We start from the raw sequence: 13352 nt of genomic DNA, 5'->3' as shown, positions 1-13352 counted from the left end.
CTTGCGTTCTCGCAAGCGCGGCTAGCGCACTCCCGGCCAAGCAGTTTCGCTTTCCGCATGCGGCCCTATAATTGTTACGCAGCAGTGCCTACGAGAATGGAATTAAAAAAAAAAAGTAATACAGACATTATTTACAGCGCATTACGAGCAATCTCGATGAAAAGGGACCTAACAGTTGCAGTTAAAAAAAATTATATTTTGTTGCACAGCTGCTGCCAAAAGAAGTGTTTGGCTCAAACAGCCTTCTATATATTTTTTAATTGGTTTATATCTTAAGTGAAACACCTGGTATATGTTAGCCTTTCATATCTGTATTGATGTCCAATCATGGGACGTTGAAACCTGCACTGTTCATTTTTTTTTTTATAAATTATTATGCTCATGCACTTCTATGCCTATAGTCGTGCGCAAATATATGCAACCCTCCTTGCTGATAAATTGTTTTGCTAACACTTGGGAAGATACGTTTGCAGGAAAAGTTGCTTTTTATGATGGTGGCATTAGCTGCCTTTATTAGCTGCCTTTTTTATGCATATATTAATTATCTTATGATTTGGTCAGCGTTAATCACTGAAATGCAAGTGCCTAGTTGGTCCGAAATGGTATCAACGACATGTTGCCATCTATCTGTCTTCAGGAAAGCAACTTCTTTAAGTGAGTTTGGCTGAGTTCTTAGAATGTTCATTGATCCAAATGACAAGGCAAGCTTTCTTATTTGGGCCAGAAAAGCTATACTGGCATTGCACTGCATTTTGCTTTCGAGAAGGACGTGTGCAGCCAACTGCTACTTTCCTGGTTTGCAGCTCTAGTTTTAATGATTACCTTTTTCTTTTCCTACAGGATCTAAGCTGCATGTCTCCAGCACAGAAGTACCACGCACATCATGTATGGTAAGTATTTGCTCCTTTCCCCTTAATTTTATTATATTTACAGTCAGCTTCCATAAGAGCACTGTATATATGAGCTCCAATAGCCTTGTCGAACTCTATCTGGCCCTTCTGTTGTAATGTAGAATATCAGTGATTTTAAAGCAGCTCAAACCTTGGGCCCAGTGCTGGTACTACGTTGGCAACGACTGGCCCTACATTGGCCCGGATATTGCGAACATCGTACCAACACTGGGTCCAAGATTTGTGCTGCCTGGCGCAGCGCACTGCAGATTAGCTGTTGAATAAGGAACTGCATGCAGCCCTGTGTGCAAGCAGAAGAGAATTGATGGTAAATTATTTTTATAAGCATTTACAATTATATCCTGAATGTGTGTATGCTCCTTTTTTTTTATTATTAAAAAGCTTTTTACAACGTACTGGTCACCCGGGCATTTTGAAGGCCCTCGAGTCGACAGCCTATCAACTTTCTCTTGTTGTTAACAAAAGGTTAACCATTCATTGTACTTGACTCCACTGTGATTGTGTTGTTATAAAACTGCAACACAATTTCAGTATGACATGTCACAGTTAATATGAGTGTCGATGATAGGAATTCATAAAACATTCTGGCCAAAGCATATTGAGCGCAATGTGCAGAATTTCGGGTGCTTCGAGCACTGCCTTATTTCCATCACTGACATTTGCGATCACCAGTCGAGTTGCAAGGCACCGTGAGTATAGAGTGTTGGCGTATGGCCGTCACGTCACAGGTGCTGTGAGTGAAGAAACAGCATCCCTGTCACTTCCCACTGTTTCGTACTCCCTGCTTAATAAAAAATGAAATAAATTAGCATTGGCTTCCACTAACCATGCTGTGCCTTCCAATGAAGTAATGTAAATGATTTGTAACTCTTTATTCACCTGTCTGCTGAGCCAGCGTTGCTTTCTTATTCCTCCAGAAATAAGAAAGCACTTCAAGTATTAACCAACCATAGCTCGGAATAGATTGTCAACGCGTAAGACTCGATTTTAAAGGCAGCGCATTTTTAAACCATGATACATGCAAGTGATCACTTGCCCGATTAGAGGCACAAGGTGGGTACATCTCCAGTTGGCTCAGCTGGCGACATCACTGGTATCGCATCATTACTTAATTAATATTGGCCATCTTGGTAGCTAGGCATTGCTTTTACAAGAATGCACATTTACCATTGCCTACAAGTCAGGCCGACTATACCAAGACGCTGACTGGCTCTCCTACCATTCCGTTCATCCTTTTGAATCAGACTGCCTGTAGTCCATACCAGACTTTCCCTTTATTGATGCCTAACAGAGTATTCATGGTCCCCTGTGACCTGTTATTGACCAATTGTGCTTAACATGGCTCTTAAAGCTATTTTTTCAATTTTTGACCAAATTTGATAAAACCTAATATTGTGATTTAGTTTCTTGCACTGATTTCAGATGTGGAGCTATTTTTGTAATTGGCCAATTAGTTCAAAATATAAATAAAATTAATTTATCATAATTTGCGGAAACAATGAAAAATTAATCGCAATACAAAAATTCATATGAACATTTTGCTAGGTACCAGAAAGCATAGCGAACACAATTTTAGGAGCACTTTTTTGATATAACAAATATTAGCGCCATTATAGACAAGCGTCAGCCCGTGATGTCAGTGGAGATGCGGCGGTGCTGGCGACAGCAGTGACTTTCAGGGTGTAGACAAAAGTCCGCGCCGTCTGCATTGGATGCGCGGCGCTTGCTGTGCTTTCGAGCATAATTTCTGATGTTCCTGCAAGCTGTGGTGTTGTTGATAGCACCACAAGGCACAAAGAAGAAAACGGCACCTGCTTTCATGTTTTTTGCGGTCGGATAAAGATGAGAGCGATGAGATGAGAAGGGCAGTGGCGTTGAGCGCAACATAGACCCTTCGGCAAAGATTGTCTTCACGGCTAACGTGCGTGCACTTCTGAATTGGAACATAGTTTGCAACCTTTAATTTTTGTGGTTGCTGTTCGGCCGCACAACGAAGAGTGCATTAGCAAATGCCTGCAGCTTGTGCACATTTTGTTGTATATACTACCAAGTCATAAGAAGTTTTGACACAATATTTCGTGTGTGTGTATGATCTTAATCGAAGGCAGGAAAGCTGCAGTGTGAAATCCCAGTTACCTGCAGTACTGTCCGTGTATATGTTCGTACAGAAAAGGATGCAAAAGCTGCTGCGAAGGTAACTGCAGTTACCTTGAGCGGTCACTACAGCGCAATATTGCCAAAACAGGCCCGGTCTTGTGAAGTATAGCTTTTCTGTTTTCACTTTCGCGAGTTTCAATGAGTGACTCTTCATCACCGGTCCTAGAAGCTTGTAGACATTGTTATGATTCTGGCAAAGTCACGCAGCGTTTTTTCTCAGGCTATCAGATTTTCTTTTTGAGTTCATTAGGAACCTGACGAATGAGTTAAATATCCACGTACAACCTAGCTATTATCGAGCAGGATATTTAAGTATGGTATATATGGTATATGAAGTTAAATGTCCCAAAGTTTATTTAGCTATGAGGGGTGCAAAATAACCAGAATAAGATGATGCGCACTTGAATAAAAATGTTCTAAGTAAAGAAAGGTCAGCAGATCGCTTAAATTTCGCTGCGAGCGATCGTGGAGAATGTTGCATTTGCGCTCATGCACCTCTCCTATAGCAAGGAGAACAAAATGAGAGCATTCTTAAAAGCTCTCATGTATATATATTAACCTGTAAATGACCTTGACGGGTCTATACGATGAAGCAGACATTAACCTTTTTTTCTTTATCGACCAGGATAGAACAAGTTGGCAACATACTATAGGCGAATGTTACAAAGAACTAAAATATTGAGTTCTTTTTATTCGATGGAATTCTGTCACTTAAGTTGCAGGTACAGTGATTTAGACATATGATTTCTAGTTCCCTATAGTTGCTGGTAATATTGTTCTTTAGAGTGAAGGTGCTTGGAGCAGCCGAAATCCCATCAAAAGAGTCGTCATATAAAAAGCACACTTCCAGTCATTCATATCGTTGTCCTGCTTTCGTTCGGTAGCAATAGGCCGGGGAGTTGAATGGTGTTGACTATTAGTTTTTCTTACACATTGCGCTTTCCATTTTCATTTAACTTAACAAGTCACTACAGTCATCCTTCGTAGCCGTGCGCTGGTGAGGCCACGGCGAAGGAAGCCAGTGCAGCTCTTCGCCAGGTAATTCCAGCAGTAATCGGCTCTAAAAGTGCTGCATTACTCTCCAGGCATGAACCAAACCATTTCTACACACAAGTGAAGCTTACGGTTCAAAATATCCGCATGCGCAAACTGGTTTCGAAGGCAGCGTCGCTTGGTGCTGTGTAGGCACGCTCACCCCATGCCACTGCCGATCGCAGCGCTACCTTTGTTTACAAACATGACGCTTGTCTATAGCAGTTCAAAGTATCTCAATCTCACTCTAATCAGGCAGTAGGGCCCCCACATTTGGAAGAGTAACTTAAACCGTTATAGCATGGCTAATATTTGCTATATAAAAAGGTGCTCCTAACATTATATTCATTATGCTTTCTAGTACCTAGCAAAATGTCCGTGTGAATTTTTTGTAGTGCAGTTATTTTTTCATTGTTCCTGCAAATTATGAACAATTAATTTCCTCTATATTTTGAACTAATTGGCCAATTGAAGAAATAGTTACGTATTTGAAATCAGTGCAAGAAACTGACTCAGAATGCCAGGTTTTATCAAATTTAGTCAAAACTTAGGAAAAATAGCTTTAAGAGCCATGTTCCCCAAGTGTGGCTGAAGGGTCAACTTTTGAACTGTTGCACTAATTCCAATGAAATTTTCAGGGATGACTTATCTTCTTCCTATTAGAATATATTCTAATCTTCATCACCATAGCTCAAATAGAAAAAAACTTGTAGCTGTCATTATGAGTAATCAAGTGTGTCAGCTTAGGAAAATTATCATTTAAAAAATGATGAAGGTGGACTAACCATTTGTGCTTAGATAACTTTTAGGTAGTTCAGTGTGCAGGATAAAGACAAATGCGGGTACTTTATGACATAGGAATCCAAAATGTACCTTATCTTGTTCCCCCCCAAAATATAGTCCGGAATACACCTTGAAAGCAGCCTTTGGCAAAAGAGTTTGGAAGTGGTAGTTTTCCTAGCTGCTGTGTTCTTGCAAAAGGTGCAAACTGAGAAAAATGAGTTCGAAGATTTCTGAACATGCTATTCAAATTTAGGGCCTCAGTTAATAAATCAAAGCAGCCAGGTGCAGCCAGGTGCATACTTAGGGCCATACTTTTCAATACGACAGTGCTGTGTGGTGATTGCTTCTAGTTGCCTTTTTTTTTTTCAACTTTACAGCTCTCCAGCACTCTTGTCTGCACTCATGAAATGCTTTCCTTGGTTGCTTGTTGGACGTCCCTCTTCGTCTAGGTTCCATACTATACCTCCAGCTTGTCGAGCACTTTGGTTAGCCGAACTCCCAGTTGTGAAAAAAAAGTATGTTCGAAGGTTGCATGCTGCATTTTAGTCAATTCAAGCTTTTAATTTGGTTTACCAAACAATCCTCTGTTGCCACTGATCAAAACTTGCCTTTCCTTTTTGTTTTTCTTTTTGGCTGTCTGGTGTACTCGAGATGGCAGGGGCTAGAGAGCGCGAAAAACAAGTATTCTAACTTAGAGACACACTCCATGTTGTCCAGCTTCTTGCCCGCTAAGCGGCTGCGTCTTTAAACCGGCGTGCATAGGCGCTTTCGGTGGTGAGTGCACCCCATCTTGCAAAAAAAGTTAATTTTCTTATTTTTCTATTGTGCAGTTGACAACCAAACACGGTGGGATGTTTCTTATTAACATGCACAATCCAAAACAACAAAAATATAAAAGGATGTTGTTGTTTTTTTTTTGGGGGGGGGGGGGGGGGCTGTGTTTAGTTAATTTTCTTATTTTTCTATTGTGCAGTTGACAACCAAACTCGGTGGGATGTTTCTTATTAACATGCACAATCCAAAACAACAAAAATTTAAAAGGATGTTTTTTTTTTTTTGGGGGGGGGGGCTGTGTTTTTAGCCTCGCATCTCCCCTTAAAGGTGGTGTAGAGTGCACAAACATTGCATTATCTAGGTGTATCAGAGACAGCAAGATGTTATTGCTTGTGAATTTTGGACCATTGAGATTTGAACATTTTTCGATAATGATCATCATGTTTTCTAATTTGTACTTTCCAAGCCAATGGCAACCACGTTTCCTGTTATGAAGCATTTTGTTCTGCAGTCAGTCTAAAAATATGAACAGCATAGCTTTATTTATGGATGAAGACATGAAATCAACACTGGTTAGGTTCGTAGATGCCACTGTCATGCTCAACATGTTGTCACTGTTTCGAATGTTTATGAGCAGTGTCACGTTTTAGCTCCGAGAAAGAAAAGACCCCGGAAAAAATAAACTATACCTGCCTTCGTTAAAAATTAACCCTGCAGCATTAACAAAAAATATTTAATAAATATAGTTAGGACTGTGTGGAACGCGACCTGGCGTCTGGGATATTGCTGCCTCTGCCTCAGCCCTCCACTAAAGCGTCACCCTGCCAGGCGCAACGGGTCAGATCCACCCCCGCAGCCGCATCCACTAGGACCTTACACCCGACATTTGCATGGTTCCCGCCCTGGCTTGAGTCACCATGCACAGGGGCCCTTCAGGGAACCCTGAAGTGACAGATGCCAACCTGGGCCACATGTCCTGTTGGTTGTGCGATAGCACAGGCACAGCCTGCCAGCCTCATGAAGATAGATTTACCTCTCAGCCATGAGGATGGCTGTGAAAGAATGGCTGCATGTGGTATATAAACTTAAACCTATCTGTGATGCAAAGCAAGATGTGGGCGGGCAGACTGGGTGCACAAAGTAGGGTTGGCATTGATGATTTCAGCCCTTCATGAAGTATATCCAAGTACATCTCCGAATAGATTATGACAGTATGAAATGTGATTTCAGAAGCGGTGTATTTTGCGTTCATCTGCTTGTACTTATGCTTGTACTGGCACAATATTTAGTCAACTCTGATGCTTCCGAGAGGCATATAATGAGTCATCAGCACTAGTGATTCATCAAAAACGAAAATAATGTTTAATCACACTTCGTAAAAAAGTTTGTCACACTCTTGTAATATTCTGCAGAACACTATGGGATATGTAGTACAAAATTGTGAGAATTTTATGCTAGTTATGCTATGTGCTCATGTCAGTGAGGATATATATATATAGTTAGGCTGTGTTTTCAGTGTCAGTGTTCCACAATGTAATGTCACCTTAAGCCTTTTGTTAGCTGTCTGGGCTGATTTAAAAATAAAATTTGCCATTTATCTATAACAGGACGCTCCCTTTTATTTATACACGGTAGACTTCCTTCATGTCTGCTGTAAATCTTCATTACTGTCGTTTATCGGTTCTTTTAGTGCATAAACTGACAATCCAAAGAGCCATTTCAACAGCATAAACTGTTGAAAGTGCCTTTGATGTGTCGTTTAATGTCAGAGTGGAATTTTCATTATTCAAGTGCACTTCGTTAGAATATTGCGTGTCTGGAATTAAGGTCGGCCTAAGCATGCATAGGTAAAATTGTTTATATGAGACCCATTGGCTCAAGATTTATTATTGGGCCATACCCATTTATGGCCAGTGCATGTTAAAGAACTTCAGGTGATCGAAATTTCCGGAGTCCTCTACTATGGCGTCTCTCACAGCCCGAGTTGCTTTGGGATGATAAACCCTAAAAGCCAAACCAAGCCATTTATGGCCAGTCATAACAGGCAAAAACTTGACTGTTAAATTGGAAGAGGGTCATTATAAAAAAATATTAGCAATTATGACTGTGGTGCATAGTAGCAAGCTTTTTTTTTTATGATTTCACTTTTGTTTCTCATGACACATGACTTGGCTTTCTTTGTCATGCAGCTCCAACCCAGTCCGAGCTCCAAGAGAAGCTCGAGAGTCTGCGCTCATCCAGCTCCACTCCGACAGACTGGGAACTTAGAGCACCCACACGAAACCCCAGCAGAAGTCACAGGCCCAAGCGCACAAAAGTCAAAATGGGTGCGCACCTTTCCATTTCGATAGCATGAGAGATCCTGTTCTCCATAAAATGAAGCATTGGCATTTTTGGCATCATGAGCTCATGAGTGTAAAATCACGAGCATGCCTCTGGCGGGTTGAGAGTTGCCAGGTGGCATGGCTGTGCACTGGCTGGCGATCAGGTTGCGTGATGTCACTAGGTCACATGACGTAGTTGCATTAGCAGGCACTGCCAATTCAGGCTTTGCCTTTGAGATAGGAGAGTGTGATCAGAATCCAGCCCCTAAGGACCCGTGGATTTCAGGCTGGACACTCTGCACTGTAGTCACACTGGCACCTTTGTAAAGCTTAGTTCGTAGTCACGCTGGCACCTCTGTACAGCTTGGTTAAAATGGGGCTTTACATCTATGTCTAATGGTCTTGCACATGATGTGGTAGCTTGCCAATGTATGCTAATGAGTATATGAGGGGTAATAAAGACACAAATTAAAAGATTAGTGATTAAATGAGTAACAAGGTGTGTATACAGAAACAAAAATCTGTAAGGGGAATGGAACACTGGGCCCATTAATGCTGCTGTGTCATGCCCTAAAGATGCGAAGCTTAACTGTCCTCAATTTTTGCTTGGCTCTCTAATGTTGAAAATAATGTGCCTTGTAAAATGACTGCTACCACTTCACTGTGTTTAGGCAAACAATTGCAACCGGGAACTACACTTGCTGTGTAGGAAGAAAAGGCGTGTTCCGGCTCTGTTGCCTTGGCTATGTTGCCAAAAAAACATGTCTTGGGGTATAGTAAAGTCAACTATTATTGACTTGGCACTTCTTGATATGCATTTAATTGCTGTATATTATTGCTGTGATATGACAACAGACTGCATTACTATCGAAAGAACTGCAAGTGGAGCACTGCAAACAATAGCATAAAAAATGACTGCCTCTCCCGAAATCAAGAGTATAATGTAAGGATGAAATGGCTCTGCGCATAGCACATTCTCGTCAGGGATGAGCACTGTTCTACTGCGACGTACATATAACTCACAAAAATTGCTTTTCGCAAGACGCTTCCTACCTCTTCTTTTATCAAGCTCCATTGCTTGGCTTAAGCAGTTATGACGGTGACGGCATTGAAATGCAGAGTGATATAGAAGCTCACATCGCCACGAAGAGATGCTGGCCTGACAAGAATGTAGGAGAAGCCGCGGATTCAAGTGCTGCCAGAGCACGTATAAAACTCTGCTAAAGAGGGAAATGCCATCACCTGACTTTGTAGCACAGTGACAGACCCGATTGCAAATGCCCGAACGACCTTTGAACCGACTGCCGACATTGGGCAGTATTCTATACACAAACATGTGACACTGCAGCACCATCTTTGGCAAGGGCACGGAAGCCTGAGAGAGCAGAGAACTCATCTCATTAAATCTCGTTTGGGGCTCAGATGTTCACGTTTCAGTTCCCGGATGACAGGAAATTGGTGCCTGGATGTTCGCTCTCGGTGTTGGCTTGATGTCACCTCAAGATCGCTGACAGCGGGAGCTTAAAGCATCTCAGCTTAAAATTCGGAAGCTTTTTTTTTTTTTTGGTCAATGAAAACTACTGATCGTATCATGCATGATGACTGTTAGTTCTTTGTAGCTGTTCTAAATTTTTGCCAACACAAGCACTGAAGTCCTTTTCTTTTTTGTAGTGCTGTGTGTCACTTTATGCATGGTTTGTTCTGCCACTTTGTAGACATCTTTGTGCTGCAAAGCTGTTCTCTCAGAGTATGTTTGGTGCAGTGCTTCTTATGACCCAACATCAGTGTTTCAGAAGAATCTATAAGTATATTGTTTGCTTTGGTCGAGCTACATTCGCTGGAACTACCTCATGGTCCTCTGTCCTCCAGGGTATCACACATGGACACCTGGCATGCTGCACGAACAGGTTATGGCAGAGCTCAAGACAAGGGAAGGATCGCGCTGCAACTGCTGCCCCTATGGCTACCACATCCACCTCGACTTTGTGCAGTTCTGTGATTCGCTTAAGGTAAAGTTGGCTTTTTTTCTTCCATCTGTCACAAACTTGAGCAATTCAAGCTTTACAAATGCCCGTGGAGTGCAAACGTATGCGCAGGATGCCCGACTACCTGGATATCCAGTGGTCCTGGGTTTGAACCCGGGACTAGGATGAATTTTTTTTTGTTCTTTTTATATTTTTACGGCTGAATCTTGGTGGATCCTAATGAGGAATTGCTGCCTTATTACAGGGTGAACAACGTTAATAATAGCAATGATCGTTGTGCGTTAGTTTTCGCACCATTATATATAAGAGAGATGGCAGGGAAGAGGTAAAATTGAATTAAGCTACTCGTCCGTGAAGCTGCATGTAATTTTATATTGCATGTGTGATGGAACCATTTGGCTGAAGGCACTTCCTCGCGTATGTGTCGTTTGGCATTGGCAAAGATGGGAATGTTAGGAAGGAACACAGGAGCAATTGAAGGCACACATGGAAAGCTGAAAAAGACACAGGACACACACACACAGGTTAGCGCATGTCCGGCATCTTTCTCAGCGTTTTGTGTGTCTTTTATTGCTCTAGCATTCTTTCCTAACAATACACCACATTATCCGATTATTGTTGTTCCAAAATTAGGAGCATCTTAGGTATTAGCACGTAGGGATTCATAAGATGTTGAGGATGTTTACAAATCGATCTTTGCATAAACATGTGCCACCTGTAAATTACACAGCATTGAGAAAAGAGCTATTAGATACTAGTCGTGAGGAGTTATAATCAGCAAAAGCAGCGCTGAATGATAGTGAATGTTAGCAGTAGTGAAGCAAAGGTAATAAATACTATAGTATACTTGTGATTTCTTATAGAATTATCTCTGCACCCTCTCCCATGCTACGTACATTATGACAGTTACAGAACTGCAAGTAAATCCTTTCAGTATCTAAAGGTATGTTGTTGGTGATTCAGTGCTTCAGCTCTGCGTCAAGATTGATCTCGGGTGCCTTGGCATTAAACTTGAGAGTGAAAATATGATTATTTACCAAATCTTTTCCATTGTGTCAAATGTTGTGATGACTCAAGCCGTTAAGTCTCGCCCCTAGAAGTGACGCACATGTGGCGGATGGCGTGTGATCGGTCACAGGCGCAGGCTGCCCGTAGCAACATGGACCAGCTTCGACAACAGTGCAGGGAGCGACGGCGTCAGCGCAAGTCTCTTCAGGCCTATCTCGGGATGCTTGACAGTGAGGTGGCCAAACAGGATGCTATCATTGCTGCTGCCCCGCCAAGAAAGCTGGAAACGCTAAAGACGAAGGTGGGCACGTTTGCTGCCTTCACTTTTGCTTGTTTCCACATCACAGCGTGACTTTGTGAACAAATTACTGCATTGACCCTGTGGGATTCCAGACACCGACGGTATTGAGCAGCTGAGCATCTTGCATGATCTTGCAGAGATGTGGTCGTAGCTGCGGCAACTACATTCTGACAGGAGCAAAATGCAAGACCTCTCACGTGCACCGAAATTTTGATGCATATTTTAAAATTCCCAATTCAGAATTATTTTGCAGCTCTCCTACGGAGGTGTGTCTTGTAAGCCGCACTGTTACTTTGCCACGCAAAAATTCGTTTTTTAATAAATTGTATTTATACTCAAGCTCGACAACCATTTTATTGCAGGATATTTTCTTTTTTTTTTTTCTTCAAGCCACTGAACGAAAACTTCGGTTGTAAGGCTGTTTTGCAAAATATGGTGTAAGAAACGACCAGGATGCTTGGCTGGGTTTCAGGGTTCTAGTTTGGATATAAACCTTAGAAAAAGGAAACTTATGGCAAGCTATAGCAGCACCTCATATGTAATATTTTTTAGTGCGTAGCACTACTAGCCGTAATCACGGATTTTGCCAATGTCTGTCCGAAGCCGCTCACTCTCTCTCTTCGTGAACTTGAAGTGGAGAAAGAGAAGGTGGCTACGCGCGCGTCTCGAGGCTCAGCATTGAGGAGGTGGAGCGGCCGCAGAGCTGTAGTAGAAGCCGCTCTCTCTCTGTCCATCCATCTCTCCATGAAGTTGAAGAGGAGGAAGGGAAAGTGGTGACGCCCACATCACGAGACTTAAAACTGAGGGGATGGAGCGACCACATGGAGTAAGACAGTGAGAGAGGGGTGTCAGTTGTGGATGTGGCGGCCGTCGCTGGGCAGCGTTGCACAAGCATGTGTGCGTTTGCTTCGCGTCGCAATGGATGATGCCGGGCCGTCTGGTACTGCGGCGCAGGTTCGCCATGCTCGACGTGCTGAAGTGCAAGGGTTACGAAGGCAGAACCGGAAAGCCAGAAGCCCATAAATTGACATTTAAGTTTGCGGGCTTCTCCCAGAAACGAAATGTTCACCGCGGGTCCACTGTCACAGGGGAGATTCTGAAGGGGCGGCCAAGGTCAAGTGGCAGCTTGACGCGAGTTTATTTATGACGGTCATGCAGGCAGCCCCTCTTCGGAAGAGGTATAGAAACACATGGAAATGGGCGATGCCGTCGGTTCGGTCCGTTCCGATTCTCGGAAAAATCGCGCTTCGACCGTGCCGCGAAGGAGGCAAGCCAGAGAAGTTAAAAAGCACAGCGTAAGCACAGTGGTTGTGGGTTCGGCGCTAACTGCTCTGCCTCTCGGTTTGAGAGGAAAGGGCGTGGAGGCCATAAATCGCGGCGAAACACGGACTGGGGAGAATGCACGGCAGAGGGAGCTGCTGTCGGTATCTTGGGGAGGCGCCTGGACATATGTCCCTTTGAAACCGCCGCCCACGCGCACCCAATAAAGGGCAGCGATCAGAACGTTTGGGCCTCAGGTTTGTGTGTTGTGTGTTTTGGAAGCGCAACTGTCGGCGCTGTTTGTCTTTGTGACGGCTGGCCACCTCTTGCGTGAGCTGAGGGAAGATATTGGAGTGAGTGTAAATCACAGATGTGTGTGGTAATGCATGAAATATACAACAAGGATAAGTGGTGCTACGCACCTACCTCGTATTTGATTAACTATTCAAATCGGCCATATATTTTTTTTTCCCATTTCATTGGTCACGTGAGTTGATGTAACAAATTAACGAATTGCTCATTTGATTTCTAAAGCCAGCATAGAAACCAAGCTGAGCTCGCTGCTCCTAACGCATCGAATTCTGCTTGAAATTTGTCCACCGTGGCCTATAATATATTCATGATGAGCTCATTCAAACAGCAGGCAATGCAAAAAATTGAGTACACAATCAGAAAGGAGAGTAAACAGTCCAGGCTCTAAATGCAGGTTCACGAAGCTAGCGGGTGATATGTCAAATTGTATGTTATGTCTCTCTTTAAAAGGTGAAAAACGGAGATTTTTTCTGTTGACAATAGCAGTAAGGCAATAATTCAAAGA

General features: G+C 42.8%; 1 protein-coding gene across 3 annotated transcripts in view; it reads left to right on the top strand.

The window, feature by feature from the left end:
* Positions 1 to 13352, top strand: part of Kank (KN motif and ankyrin repeat domain-containing protein 2 kank) — a 111888-nt gene that overhangs the window by 67442 nt on the left and 31094 nt on the right. For 2 of the 3 annotated variants that reach the window (XM_084577335.1, XM_084577333.1), the window contains exons 2-5: positions 841 to 890; positions 7847 to 7984; positions 9851 to 9990; positions 11105 to 11275. In XM_084577335.1, the coding sequence (XP_084433461.1) occupies positions 884 to 890; positions 7847 to 7984; positions 9851 to 9990; positions 11105 to 11275 (456 nt within the window). In that variant the 5' untranslated portion in view covers positions 841 to 883. The remainder of the gene's footprint in view (positions 1 to 840; positions 891 to 7846; positions 7985 to 9850; positions 9991 to 11104; positions 11276 to 13352) is intronic. The other variant, XM_084577334.1, reaches the window with a different exon arrangement.

Source organism: Amblyomma maculatum, chromosome 8, assembly GCF_055883805.1.
Source record: "Amblyomma maculatum isolate TAMU_Amacu chromosome 8, ASM5588380v1, whole genome shotgun sequence".
NCBI classification, from domain to species: Eukaryota; Metazoa; Arthropoda; class Arachnida; order Ixodida; family Ixodidae; genus Amblyomma; species Amblyomma maculatum.
This window is presented reverse-complemented; position numbering and strand designations above follow the sequence as displayed.